At 41.5% G+C, this 14,580-nt stretch overlaps 1 protein-coding gene and 1 pseudogene across 2 annotated transcripts in view; one reads left to right on the forward strand and one right to left on the reverse strand.

The window, feature by feature from the left end:
• NFX1 (nuclear transcription factor, X-box binding 1) overlaps window positions 1-14,580 on the forward strand; it is a 69,422-nt gene that overhangs the window by 42,653 nt on the left and 12,189 nt on the right. Inside the window, exons 12-17 of one of the 2 annotated variants that reach the window (XM_055427284.2) lie at window positions 2,049-2,131; window positions 3,141-3,249; window positions 8,061-8,180; window positions 10,407-10,486; window positions 12,747-12,977; window positions 13,836-13,909. In XM_055427284.2, coding sequence (XP_055283259.1) covers window positions 2,049-2,131; window positions 3,141-3,249; window positions 8,061-8,180; window positions 10,407-10,486; window positions 12,747-12,977; window positions 13,836-13,909 — 697 coding nt within the window. The remainder of the gene's footprint in view (window positions 1-2,048; window positions 2,132-3,140; window positions 3,250-8,060; window positions 8,181-10,406; window positions 10,487-12,746; window positions 12,978-13,835; window positions 13,910-14,580) is intronic. The other variant, XM_055427285.2, reaches the window with a different exon arrangement.
• LOC129556938 (heterogeneous nuclear ribonucleoprotein A1 pseudogene) lies at window positions 4,112-5,063 on the reverse strand (annotated as a pseudogene).

Genomic DNA, 14,580 nt, shown 5'->3' on the forward strand with positions numbered 1-14,580 from the left:
TCAAGGCTATGGTTTTTCCAGTGGTCATGTATGGATGTGAGAGTTGGACTGTGAAGAAAGCTGATTGCCGAAGAATTGATGCTTTTGAACTGTGGTGCTGGAGGAGAGTCTTGAGAGTCCCTTGGACTGCAAAGAGATCCAACCAGTCCATTCTAAAGGAGATCGATCCTGGGTGTTCATTGAAAAGACTGATGCTAAAGCTGAAACTCCAATACTTTGGCCACCTCATGCGAAGAGTTGACTCACTGGAAAAGACTCTGATGCTGGGAAAGGTTGGGGGCGGGGAGGAGAAGGGGACGACAGAGAATGAGATGGCTGGATGACATCACCGACTCGATGGACATGAGTTTGAGTGAACTCTGGGAGTTGGTGATGGACAGGGAGGCCTGGCGTGCTGTGATTCATGGGTTCCCAAAGAGTCGGTCACGACTGAGCGACTGAACTAAACTGAATAACTAATGATGTTGGACATCATTTCATGTATTTGGCCATTGGTATATCTTCTTTGGAAAAGTCTGTTCCTTTCCTCCCTTTGTTTTATTGAGTTGTCTTTTTGTTACTCAGTTGAAAGAGTTCTTCATACATTTTGGGCCTAGACCCTTATGAGATAACTGATTTGCAAATATTTTTTCCCATTATGTTGTTGTCTTTCCTTGCTGGTGTCCTTTGATGCACAATAGCTTTTAATTTTGGTCAAGTTTATTTTTCTTTTGTTGCTTGTGCTTTTGGTGTCCTAGCTACTTTCAGAAGTGTATCTGTAGGGAAGACGCCTTAAAATGGAATTACCACTTAAATTGGTTTTTGGCTGCGTCCACCGGCCTGTGGAATCTGACCAGGAATTGAACCTGTGCCCCCTGCAGTGGAAGCCAGAGTCTTAACCACTGGACCAGTCCCACCACTTCGATTTTTGATAGATACATATGTAGTCCAAAAGTTTATTCTCCCATCCACTGAGTGTTCCTTTTCTCTATACCTTCACCCAGTCTTCCTATTTCCTTTTTTTTCCCAATTTTATTAAGATATAATTGATGTATATCACTGTATAAATTTTAAGTACACAGTACAATAATTTGACTTACATACATCATGAAATGATTATTATAATAAGTTTAATGAATATTCATCTCATATAGTTGCAAAATGAAAGAAATAGAAAACATTTTTTGTCTATGATGAGAACTCTTAGGATTTACTCTTTAACAACTTTCGTATATAATATACAGCAGTGTTAATTCTGTTTATCACGTTGTACGTCACATCCCTAATACTTATGTATCTTGTAACTGGCAGTTTGTGCCTTTTGACTCCCTTCATCCAATTCCGCCTCCCTCACCTCCTGCCTCTGATAACCACAAATAGGATCTCTTTTATGAGTTTGTTTTTGAAATATAATTTACCTGCAACACTGTATTAGTGCCCATTACACACAACGTAGTGTTTTTTCTATACATTTCAAAATGATTGCCACAGTAAGTCTAGTTTCGGTATGTCCCCATACAAAGATATTACTTAGTTATTGACTATATTCCCTACACTGTACATTTAATACCCATGAATCATTGGTTTTGTAACTGGAAGTTTCTCTTAATCTCACTCACCTATTTTCTTTCTTCCCCCTACCCCTCCCTCGCAACCATCTGTTTTCTCTCTGTATCTGTACTTTTTCTGTTTTGTTATGTTTGTTCATTAGTTTCCACATATAAGTGAAATCATACAGTATTTGTCTTATTTCACTTAGTATTATTATGTTCTAGAATCATCCATGTTGTCAAAAATGGCAAGATTTTTTTAATGACTGAGTAATATTCCACTGCATATATTCCACATCTTCTTTATACATTCATCTATCAATGGACACTTGAATAGTCTTCCTGTTTTCTATTTTTTTGACTGACAAGTGAAAAATGATCTTATTTAAATATGCACTTTCACCATAACTAATTTGTTTACATTGTTACATTTATATTTCTTCAGCTTGTAGTCACACAGATGCTTGTTGAATGAATGTTCATAATCTTTGACTTTTTTTTCTTCTTAATTGTTCATAGCAGATGCTACATTTATGTGCGACAAGAGGTGTAACAAGAAACGGTTATGTGGACGGCATAAATGTAATGAGATATGCTGTGTGGTAAGTGGATTGATCATTAAGTACAGTCAGATTGCATTCATCTAGGGACTGGGCTTCTGGAAGCCTCAGCCATCTAAGAATGCAGCCCAGATTTGGAAATCACTGGGAGAGGCCCCTGAGCAGCAGTCAGAATGCTGCCAGAGAGATAGGCCGGGCCTTTCTAGTCCTCAGCCAGGTCAGAAAGTCGGCCTATGGCACCATGGAGGAAGGGAAAGAAGAAAGAGGGCCTTAGGCCCCAGAGCCCAAGACCACTGGATGAGTGTGTAGTCATCTGCAGGAGACTGTGTACTGTCACTGCACACAGACTCGCCTGGTCTTAGCAACTCAGGATTCAAGTTTTATATATTCCTTGGGTCAGATCAGTGGGCAAAATGAGAGTGACAGTTTTTAAAGGAACAAGTTTCAGTTGTCTGAAATATTCACGCCTGTGAAACTAAATAGAGGAAGCATTACCTGGCAGTCGATGCTGTGTTATTGTGTGTTTGTGAACAAGGTAACATAGTATACTAATAGTAAAGTACATATATACACATATGTATATATATGTAATACATAATTGTTATTTTTGTCATTTATATTGACAGTGTGAAGAGTGATAAAGACCTGTTTATAAGTCAGTGTTTGAAAGTATTCTTATTGAATACTTTAGACATATATAAAAGCTGAGAAGTATGTGTCATATATGCCCAACACCTGTCTTCAGAAGTAATCAGCTCATGACTAATCTTGTTTCATCCACATCCCCACCTACTACCCCTCCCCTGGTTATTTTGAAGCTAATTGCAGACCTCATACAATCTGTAATTGTGGAGAGCTTCTTTGTTAATCTTGTTTATAGAAAATATAAAATTGAGATAATTTTGTAAGCAAATATAAATAAATCTCTTAGGAATTCCCTGGTAGTCTAGTGGTTAGGACTCCACTGCAGGGGTCACAGGCTCTATCCCTGGTCGAGGAACTAAGATTCCAGCATGCAAGAAAATATGTATGTATAAACCTCTCTTCCTAGGATAAGGAGCACAAGTGTCCTTTGATTTGTGGGAGGAAACTCCGCTGTGGCCTTCATAGGTGTGAAGAGCCTTGTCATCGTGGAAACTGCCAGACATGCTGGCAAGCTAGTGAGTATCTTCACTGTATACTTTATCATAAGAGTTTTCTAGAAAGTCAGGCATGATAGATCCTGGGCAGTCGACTTTCTTAGATTCCCGAATTAATAAGCCTTAGTATTTCAGGTATATTGAGACCTTGATTTTTTTTTTTAAAGAGAGTATTAAATCTTTTATTGATTACACATGATAATGGATGATACACAAGCTACATTCCCATCTAGAACTATCTGGTGCCATAATTCAGTTTAGACATATTACATTGGATGTGCCAACAATCATATTAGTAACAGAAAAACTCCATTACTAACTCCAGGTCACAAAACAGCAACTGTCAGTTCACCTACACCAAGGTTTCTGAAGATAATGGCTTCTCCACTCAAGTCAGTTGTAAATAAGTTTCTAATGGAACCTGGCATCACCCTAAGGAATTCTAACTTCACGCTGTTTGGGTAGTTTACCAAAATGGCTTCAGAATAGACTAACTTTACACACAGCATATTTTTTAAAAAGACATTTATTCAACATCACGATCAGACTGTTACATTTAGCAATCAACAGCATGGGTGCAAAAACAAAAAAAATCTGCATTAAAATCCTTTGTTGGGGAAAACAAAATCATTGTTGGGATGCTTTATGGTTTCCACAGAACAGAAACTAAAATAACCTGTTATACAATTAGTCACAAATACAGTCCTTGGGGGTTTATGCCCGTATACATGAGTAGTATCTAAAACATGTTTTCTTTGTTGCAGCTAGGCCCTGCCACCACTGTGCTTGGCTGAGCTCACAAATCTGTTGTAACTTGTAGCTTTCCTGTCACTTCTCTGGCTCTGGCTCTCCTCCCCTGCTAAGGTTTGTTTCCTGGCAGTAATTAAAACCTCCTGCCACTGTTATAGCTCCTGCTGCTGTTGAAACCATTATAGCCACCTTGGTTTCGTGGTTTAGCTAAGTATTGGCTGCCACCACCATAGGGGCCAGAACTTCTGCCTCCAAAGTTTCCTTCTTTCATTGGTCCAAACTCTGAAGATTGATTCTTGTAATTGCCAAAATCACTGTAGCCTCTGCCGCCTCCAGAATTGCTTCCATTATTATCAAATCTATTATAGCCATCCCCACTGTCACCATATCCACCACCAACATGGCTGCCACCAAAGCCACCTCCACCACTTAAGTTTCCTCCATGACCAGAGTTGTTCCCACCAAAACTGCCTCCAAAACCACCACCAAAGGCTCCAGAACCACATCAGCCTTTGACTGGATGAAACACTAGCCATCTCTTGCTTAGATAGGGCTTTCCTTACTTCACAGATATGACCATTCACAGTGCAGTATTTCTGAATGACTGTCTTGTCTACAGAGTCATGGTTATCAAAGGTTATAAAAGCAAAGCCTCTCTTTTTGCCACTGCCTTAGTCAATCATGATTTCAATCACTTCAGTTTTCCCATACTGTTCAAAATAGTCTCTCAGGTGATGTTCTTCAGTATCTTCTTTAATGCCACCAACAAAAGTCTTTTTCAGAGTTGAGCAGGCACCAGGTCTTTGAGAATCTTCTCTCGAGACGGCCTTCTTGGGTTGTTGCACAGCTCATCCATCCACCTTGTGCGGCCTTGCACTCATGGCTGCCTCCACCCCCTCCACAGGCATATGTGACAAACCAAAACCTCTGGAGCGCTTGGTATTTGGATCCCTCATTACCACACAGTCTGTGAACGTTCCCTGTTGCTCAGAATGGCTCCTCAGTCATTGGTTGTTTCAAAGCTCAAACCTCCAATGAAGCTTCCACAGCTGTTCAGGCTCTTTGGGAGACTCTGTCTGAGACATGATGGCAGTTGAAGGGGCAGACTTCAACAGTGCTTACTCGTGGAATCTATGGGCAGAAAAACTACTGAGACTTCAAAAAAAGTAATTGCTCTGTTGTCCCTTAATCTTGGGTTGTAGGCAGTGATTCTAAGATGGGTCTGTTTGTGTTATATTAAAAACTCACATTCCTTAATATACTACCAATCTCATCAGAAAAGTCTTGGGAAAAGTATTAGGAAGTTGTCAAGCTCCTAGTGGTAAGTGCATATTTTCCAAAATTCTGTTTTCACTTGAAAGCTTGAATGTTATCATTGGCAACAAAGTTGGTTTTATTGAAATGACAGGCTCACTGTTAATTTTTGATTAAGTATCTGCCAAAATAACCAAGCAGAGAAGGCAATGGCAAGCCACTCCAGTACTCTTGCCTAGAAAATCCCATGGATGGAAGAGCCTGGTAGGCTGCAGTCCGTGGGGTCGCTTAGGGTCGGACACGACTGAGCGACTTCACTTTCACTTTTCACTTTCAGACATTAGAGAAGGAAATGGCAACCCACTCCAGTGTTCTTGCCTGGAGAATCCCAGGGATGGGGGAGCTTGGTGGGCTTCCGTCTATGGGGTCACACAGAGTTGGACACGACTGAAGTGACTTAGCAGCAGAAAATAACCAACTCTAAATAATCATAGTTTGTTGGTTACTTTTTCAGAAAATGGTGTGTTATGAAAAAAAGTTAATTAAGCTCAGAACTCAAAAAAGTGCAGTTCTTTAAGACGACCAGTGGTCAGACAGCTGTCTGTCTGTGGGCTCCACATCCATAGACTTAACCAGCCATGGGTTGAAAACATTCAAGGGGAAAAAATTCTAGAATGTTCCGAAAACAAAACTTGAATTTGTTTTCTGCTGGCAGCTGTTTACATAGCATTTATATTGTATTGGATATTATAAGTAACCTAGAGATGATTTAAAATATACAGGGGAGCCATTATGCAACTTAAAAACTTAAATGTTACTGTGAATTTCATCTACCTATTTTACACTTGACTATCCCGTGCTTTCTCCTGGAGAAAACTGGTGGAGTATTTAAGTAGCTTTATAGTACTAGTTTCTACAGTACTATAGAAAACTATATATGTCATTATTCTGACATATGTGTGTAAGCCAAAAGCAGTATATGATCCAATTGTGCTTATGTTGAAATCCATAAAAATAGTTCTGTTTTATCTAGTCTTATAGGACATTTCTATTCAACATTATATTTTAAGATGCATCCGTATTTTTGTAAATAGCTGGGCTTCATACATCTTCACTGCTTTGTAATATTTGATTCAGTAAATATAACATCATTTATTGATCTGTTCCTTTGTCAAAGGACATTTGTGTAGTTTCCAGCATTTTTTTTTACAGTTAGTGTTGCAGTTATGAACCTTTTGCATGTGTCTTCTTGTATACTTATGTAATAATTTTTCTAAAATTTGTTCGTAAGGGTAGAATTATTGCTTTTCAGGACATGTAGGCATCTAACTTTACAAGATAATGTCAACAGCTTTTCTGAAATAAATCCAAAATTACAGCCCCCCCAAAAAAGTATACAGGAGGATGTGCATAGGTCATGTGCAAATACTATACCATATTATATAAGGGACTTGAGCATTCTTAGAGTTTGGTATCCATGGGAGTCCTGAAATCAGCCCCCGTCCCCACCCAGGATACTGAGAGACGACTGTATTTTTGTGTGCAACAAAAGTGCTTTAAGCAGATATCCTACTTTGTTCCACAGAATATTAGAAAGACATGTATTTAAGGGTTAAGATTTTTTTACTTCTTCATCAAGGACTTAAGTGAACCTTGCATTTTTTGTCTACTTGTTTGGCAGTGAAAAATAAAGTGGTTATAGTTTGGTGCTACTGCCTTGATTTGCACAAATGCCTTTGGCAGTGTTTCCAACAGTTGCCTTTGTATCATCAGTGCAAATGTCAGCACAGTGAAAAAAGCAAATAGTATCTAAGTATTATTATGAAAATAACTGACCTCCTGGGCTCCCTGAAAGGATCTCAGGGAGTCGGGGTCAACAGAACACACTTTGAGAACTGCTCCATTAAAAGATTAGCCTGGATCACAGTTCCCCAACATACCTTCTCTGGAAAATACTAGATCTACCATATTTCAAAAAGGAGTTGAGCCAGTGCTTTGTTATAAATCCCACACATGGAGTTCCATAAAGATAAATTATGTAGCCTCTTACTCTTTACCTAGCTGTTTCACATATATTAGCCCTTCCCCACAATATGCCTTCCAAGTAGGTAGGTCAAAGGTTGGTATCCCCTTTTGACCAAAAGGAAGAAATCTCCGAGGTGTTAAGTTACCTGCCTACAGTCCTTGTGCAACTAAGAAGTAGGTTTGGGTCTAGAAGCCTCAATTTCCCACTTTCTACCACATGATATTGCCTCTGTTTGTTGGAGGTATTGACTGGAGAAAAGCACTGAATGGAGGAGTCCTGGAGGGTCTGGGCTTCTGACTCTTGGTCCCTAGTTGAGAACCATGGCCAAAGACCCGGCCTCACCTTGGACCAGAGTTGACTAACTTCCCTATGGATCTGAGGGTTAGGAGAGCTCGTGACACAGTCAGCTGCTTGTTGGCAGTCGCCCATGAGTTTGCTGAACTTAACTATCTGTGGCTTTCATATTATCTATCCATTTTCCTAACCAAAAAGTTAGGGGAAAAAAAGGATCTACTATCTCTAGTGGAAGTCTTCTGTTCTGTAGGTCATTTGTTTATAAAATACATGTAAAACTGTCTCGGATTACTCATGGACTTAAAAGTTTGTTGCAAGTAAAAATTGAATGCTTCACTACCAGACAACTTTAATAAAATAAAAACCTTTTTTTCTTTTTTAAGAAAAGGCGTCCCCTAAAAATTAGCCTCTAAAAATAAAAGCCCCCCCCCCAAAAAAAGTGTGTGTGTAGTTATCTATGTGCAAATCTCAAACTCATGAAGGTTTGTTTTACCTGCTGCTTCACCAGGTTTTGATGAATTAACCTGCCACTGTGGTGCATCAGTGATCTACCCTCCAGTTCCCTGTGGCACCAGGCCCCCTGAGTGTACCCAGACCTGTGCCAGAGTCCATGAATGTGACCATCCAGGTGGGTCCTATTTGCTTGCCTCCACACCTCACAGCCTGCTAACATTGTATCATTTAGGATGTTGCATGATGGTCTTCAGGGCTTCCCTGGTGGCTCAGCAGTAAAGAATCTTATCTGCAATCCAGGACCCACGGGTTCGATTCCTGGGTGGGGAAGATTCCCTGGAGGAGAGCATGGCAAGCCAGTCCAGTATTCTTGCATGGAGAATCTCATAGACAGAGAAGAGCCTGGCGGGCTACAGTCCATGGGGTTATAAAGAGTCAGACACGACTGAGCAACTTAGCACAGCACATGATAGTTTTTACTGCTTTCAGGTTACACTGTCATGGCTTCTGCTTGTTCCCTGTGCTCGGGGCTGCTTCTGTGAAGATGGGTCTGTGATCTGGGCCACAGCTGGGAATTACAGTGCTTTTCATTGCTTTACCCTGAGGGTGTCAAACACACCCAGAATGTCGGGAGAAGCCCCAGCTGGTCTTGTCTTCCTTTTTGTGGCCTCCACTTTTGGTGCATATTTCAAAGTTAAGCATCTTTTTATAAAATTAAAAGTAACTTCAGTTTTGTTGTAGATGCAACATATATAAAAAGAAAGAAAAGTAAAATCAGAAGATTGAAATTAAATCTTATGTAACCTTTTAGGAATTATGCCTTACTGTGAATTTTTCGGACTTCCCTGGTGGCGCAGACGGTAAAGAATCTGCAATGTGGGAGACCTGGGTTCAGTCTCTGTGTCGGGAAGATCCCCTGGAGAAAGGGCATGGCAACCCACTCTAGTATTCTTGCCTGGTGATTTTTCAGGGCTTTTTTCCATGGGTAAAAATATATATTTGCGTTTTTTCCCTAAAATAAAAGTGGGATTTTATTGAACTTATTTTAAGCAATAGATTTTTCTCTCTCTTATTACTGTAATTTTAATCCATCTCCTTATCAATAAATATCTTTCTAGATGATAGCGGGGTGTCCTGTTACATGGATAGGCCATAACTGATTCAGTCAGTCTCATATTGCTGGACATTCATTTCCAGTTTTCCTGTGATAGACTGCTGTAGACACCAGACCAGTAGCTACTTGACATCACTCACTTTCCGTCCAGTCTAGTCACTGGCTTTCCCCTCGGACTGTATCTGGCCCATCATTTCCTTTTTTGTCATGTCCCAGAGGCAAACCTGACATAACTTAAGTCATCAGATTTGATCCTTACAGTAAATCTGGCCATATGTATGATTGAGACTGACAAAACAACCAGTTCTTAATTTTTTTAAGAGTGGAGAAGAATTAAGTAAATTCCTTGTGAAGTGAGAAGTCCCTTCTTCCCTGGAGACCTTAAGATGACCCTCCCAGCTTAGTTTGTGAGTGGTGTCCATGCCACTGTGAAGTTAATATTCAAGCAAACACTCAGCACACTCACTCGCACTCACTTCTTTATAGTCACTTGCAGATGTTAAGATGAAGTCCAGATCCTGCTGATGAATGTCCATAGTGAGAACTTAGCCATTTGTGATTTGTTTTGTTTTAGCCTGCTTTCTTTCAGCATTCACTTTTCTTGAGCATTTGTTGTATATCCAACATGGTATCAGACATAGAGGGAGGTTCAGAGGAAGAAAACAATAACCCAGGACCTGGAGGGGGCTCTGTTTTTTCTGGGAGGAAGAAGATGGTAGTTGAGTACATTTGCCACAACCAGCCATTGCATGAAGATGGGGCAGATAGCATGGCAGCAAGCCATCTGCCTCAGAACCAAGAGGTCAGGGAGAGCAAGAGAGCTCAGGGCAGGGAGGGGTCAGCCACGGAAGGCTTCGTCGTAGGGGATGAGTTTGAATGAACTGCCTCTTCCAGGCAGTAAAGAAATTGAAAGGAGTCAGAGGAAGCATGTTAGACGAGATAAGTAACCAAGATGCCTGAACAGAGGGGAGCTGTGTACTGTAGGACCACAAACATGACTCAGTAATGTGCACTGACCCTGTGGCCATACCACAGGAGACGGGGTGGACCAGCTGCCCCCGTCTCTGCTTCTGTGTCTCTCCCCCCTCAGCTGGGTTTCTTTTTCTCATGCTCATCTTTCAGCCCTTTAATATAAAGCCAACTACTTTTACTTTGCAGTGACCATTTTAAAAAGTGCTTCCAGCTCCTAAATTTAAAAGTTCCATGTCAAATGCTATTATAATATGATAATAGTTTGTGTGGCATTATTTGAACATAATTCCTGCTTTTTCCTTTCTCTTTCTCCAGTGTATCATTCTTGTCATAGTGAGGACAAGTGCCCTCCTTGTACTTTCCTCACTCAGAAGTGGTGCATGGGCAAACATGAGGTAAGTTTTCTCTCAGGTTGTTCATTGTTCCAACCAGAGATTTATGGTTGGATTTCATTAAGAGGATTAGCCTCATTGTTTCTCAAAGTAAATACTCTCCAAAGCAGCAGAGATTTGCTATTGCCACTTTTTTTCTTTTTTTATCATTGAGGTATAGTTTGCATAAAATAAAATTTACCCTTTTTAGCATACAAGTCTATGAGTTTTGACAAAGGCAGTCATACAGTCATGTCACCACCACCACAGTCAAGATGTGGAACAGGTCATTCACTCCCAAATACTCCTTCATGTCCCTTCAGAATTACTCTCCACTTTCCTCCAGCCCCAGTAACCAATTATCTGTTGTCTGTCCTAACAAAGTCTGTTGCCTTTTCATGAGGTCACATAAATGGAACCATGCAGTCAGTAGCATTCTTAGACTATTCTGCTCTCATTTTTAATCTGGTTACAGTGAAATGAGACTCAGCCAGTAGGCCCTGAGAACATGAGCTGTGTTCAGAGACAGCATCCAGGTTAGCTAGCATGGGGAGGGATTGCCAGTCTGGGGAAAAGTATTACAGTGAAAACATCCCAAGAGTGCAGGTGGGCTCCCTGCCAGTTACCACCAGTCCTTCGCTCTGCTCCCTTCACAGATTTCCATCCTGCTGATGGGCCAAACACCTTCCTTCCCACTAACCTGCCCCTCCCCACTGCCACTACCATGAAGGATTTTCATCCTTATTCTTAGCGTCTAAGCTGTATTTGGCACTTCTGTCTGTAGACCCTTTGAAACAATTTTTAAATTTCTTTAATTTTAAAAAGGCATATTCATTGTAGACTGTTAATATAGTTTTGCTACCCAAAAAGAAATACTCAGACATTCTGGTGTATAGACTTCAGGCATGTGTATTACTTATTCTTTACTCTATGAAGATTATGCTGTTTTGTAACCTGCTTTTTTTTACTTCATAACATGTTGGCCAACGTTTCTTAAAACTCTTGACAACTATGACAACATGCTTTCAGTATTCTTATCTTGATGGACATATTTTTCTCCACTTATTTCCTGTCAGAGGTTCTCAAGTCATAATCCCTAGTATTTATTCTTCCTCTGAAAAATCTTACTTCCTCTGAGAGTAACCATTCTAAGAGATCCATGTGTTATCTTTGTGTTGTTGGACTTCAGTCAGCAAATATTTACTGCATGTGTGCTCCGTACTAAGTAATTGGCTGTGTTCAAGTGATTGAGAAATGAACCACAGGGGCTGGCCCTGCCCTGGTGGAGCCTTCACTGTGGGGCAGAAAGCAGATGAATGAGCAGTTGATTATAGGTACAGCCGTGTGGGAAGTACAGAGTACTGAAGGGACCCCTACCCAGGGAAGGAAGTAACATAAGTAACCTCCTGAGAAGATAGGCAGGTAATGTGGGCAGGAGCAGCACAGGGCACAGCGTGTGCACAGATTATCCCAGTGGTAAAGTAAGGGAGTGTTTAGTGACTGGGAATACCTTCCACCAAAATACCAAATCCAAAGCAGGTATGTGCTAGACTCTGGGGCCCTCTTCAAGATTACAGGTTATGCCTCTTCAGAGTCAAAGTATACTCCTCTCTTTGAGCGTTCTTAAAAGACTTTGAGCAGATACATGAGAGTAATCTTTGGTCCCACAGGAGTAAAATCCCAGCATCTTTTTCCTATAGTGAGGAATCCTGGGTGAAGGCAATTTCTCAAGAAAAAGTGACTTGGCGGTTCTGTGGCCTGTTGCCTCTTAATTTTTTTAATGACAGAGCTATCTAAAACTATGGAGACCAGGGGTTGGGAGATGTGAGGAGAGCTGAGTATTGAATTGCATAAAACTGCCCTGCCAGCAGTCCGGAAACCATGAGCCAAGGGTGCCCGCACCCCCGGGATTTCTGTCAACTCAGTGCCCTAGCTTTTTGCAGAGGTAGAAGATCCCCTGACCCTCCCAGTTAGTCATAGCATTTTCAGATACTCCCTAGTTATCTGGTTTCACATGCCTGTTACTCACCTTGGGAAGTTTATGTTGCAAGTCACACTCGGCTGCTAAAACAAATCCTTTCAAACCATAACAAGCATTATTAAATAAAGCTTAGGTTTGTTTTCTTTGCAAACTAACCTTTCAGACTTTGAAAATCAGCCTGATTTAAAGAAAACATTTTGTTTTTAAATATACTGATCATGAAAGTTCAGAAATGTTTAAGTAGGAAGTTAAAACCCACCCCAGATCGTGAATAGAGATGAAACCTGGCTACTTCTCTTCTAGTTACGAAGCAACATTCCCTGTCACCTGGTTGATATCTCTTGTGGATTACCCTGCGGTGCCACACTACCGTGTGGGATGCACAAGTGTCAGAGGCTCTGTCACAAAGGAGAATGTCTGGGGGACGAGGTCTGCAAGCAACCCTGCACCACCTCCAGAGCCGACTGTGGCCACCCATGTATGGCACCCTGCCACCTCAGCTTGCCCTGCCCAGTGACCGCCTGCAAGGCCAAGGTGCGTAGTCCTGGCTCCAGGTGGGGTATTGGCTGTGGTCCTGGCGCTGCTTATTAATCTAGAACTGCCTGCAGTGGCACCTTGGCACACATCCTAATCCGGGGTCGTTGGTTACAAGGAACTGCAAGTTAACAAAGAGAAAGGTGGACTTCTGTCTGCCAAGCTTGAGAGGGCCTTTTAGTTCCGAAAGTACCCACTGCCACCTGACCATTCTCTGTCTCCCTTCGATCAGATTCTCAAGAGAGACTCTGATTGCCCACTCCATTCATTCAGCAAGTGTCTGTTTTGTATAAGATGTTATGCTATATAGATGCTGGAGCTCTACCAGTGAACAGGAGACACATGGTTCTATTAACCAGATGGACAGATACTAACTAGTTACTCAGATAATGACCCGGGACTCTGGTAAGGGTTGTGGAGTAGTTACACCCTTGCAGGGGTTCCACAGGAACATGTGAGTGGGGACATAACTGTTCTGAGGGATGAAGCAAGGTCTCCCCTGAGGAGGTGAAAATGGAGGGATGAGGTGGAGTCGATTAGACTTCAGCTGGTCCTGGGTTGAGTGTCTGCCTCTGGTTTGGTGGTAGAAACTTCATTCTAGGCCTGCCGTTTCAGGCAGGATTAAGGACAGGAATAATTCCCAGTAAGGGGCACTGTAAACCTGGCACTTACCTCCTAGAATGTCAGCCACCACGTTGTCAGTTTGCGTGTGTGGTTAGCTCCTCCATCTTGGAGAGGAGCCTTTCCCTGTCTCTGTTCTCTGCCAAGGTTTGATTCGAGAGAGACTTTAAAAATGAAACCTGCCCACTCACATGTTTTCCGTGGGCTGAAAGCTGCTCCACGTTCATCTTATTTCAGATAGAGCTGCAGTGTGAATGTGGACGAAGAAAAGAAATCATGGTTTGCTCAGAAGCATCCAGTACTTATCAAAGGTTAGTGCTACTTAAATGTTAACAGTTGGTAGGTCTAGGTAAAGGATATACAGGAGTTTATTATAGGATATTTGCAACTTTTAAGGACAGTTTTTAAAATAAATTTTGAGTCTAGTTTTTCAGGTTCAAAGAAAAAGTACGGCTTTATGTACCTTATTACCTCCCTAACCTTAATTTGTAAACCATTGTATTTCTCCTCCTCCTTCCTTTCTCTCTGTCTCTGGTCTTATTTCATCATGAGGTCAGAAGGGAAGGTGTCCTGAGGTTGCATGAATTGCTCTCACGTCCCACCATTTGTGGTGGCACAGCCAGGCCCTGTGCTCCTACTGGAGTGTGGGGGTTTCTGGCTGTTCTGTGGTTTGTCTTTGCAGCCTCCTGAAATCTTGGGACCTGTGTGGTCACATGGGGATCTGAGTACAGGGGTGGAGATTTTAGGATGGATGGACGAATAGATGCAGAGATAACATCTTGGAGATGCAGAGATACATAGATGTGTCATAGAGGTGGGACTTCAGGAGTATGCAACATACTCTGTGAATACTGTGAATATCCACTGAGTGCGGGGCATTGGCCCAGATGTTCAAGGGAGTGCTAAGGAATTGATTACCTTGTTTCCTGTGGAGCTGTTTAGACTAATTGAGATACCATGTAAATGTGTGGATAGTTACAAT

The sequence above is a fragment of the Moschus berezovskii genome, chromosome 7, assembly GCF_049115385.1.
Source record: "Moschus berezovskii isolate FMDL1 chromosome 7, NW_MosBer_1.0, whole genome shotgun sequence".
NCBI classification, from domain to species: Eukaryota; Metazoa; Chordata; class Mammalia; order Artiodactyla; family Moschidae; genus Moschus; species Moschus berezovskii.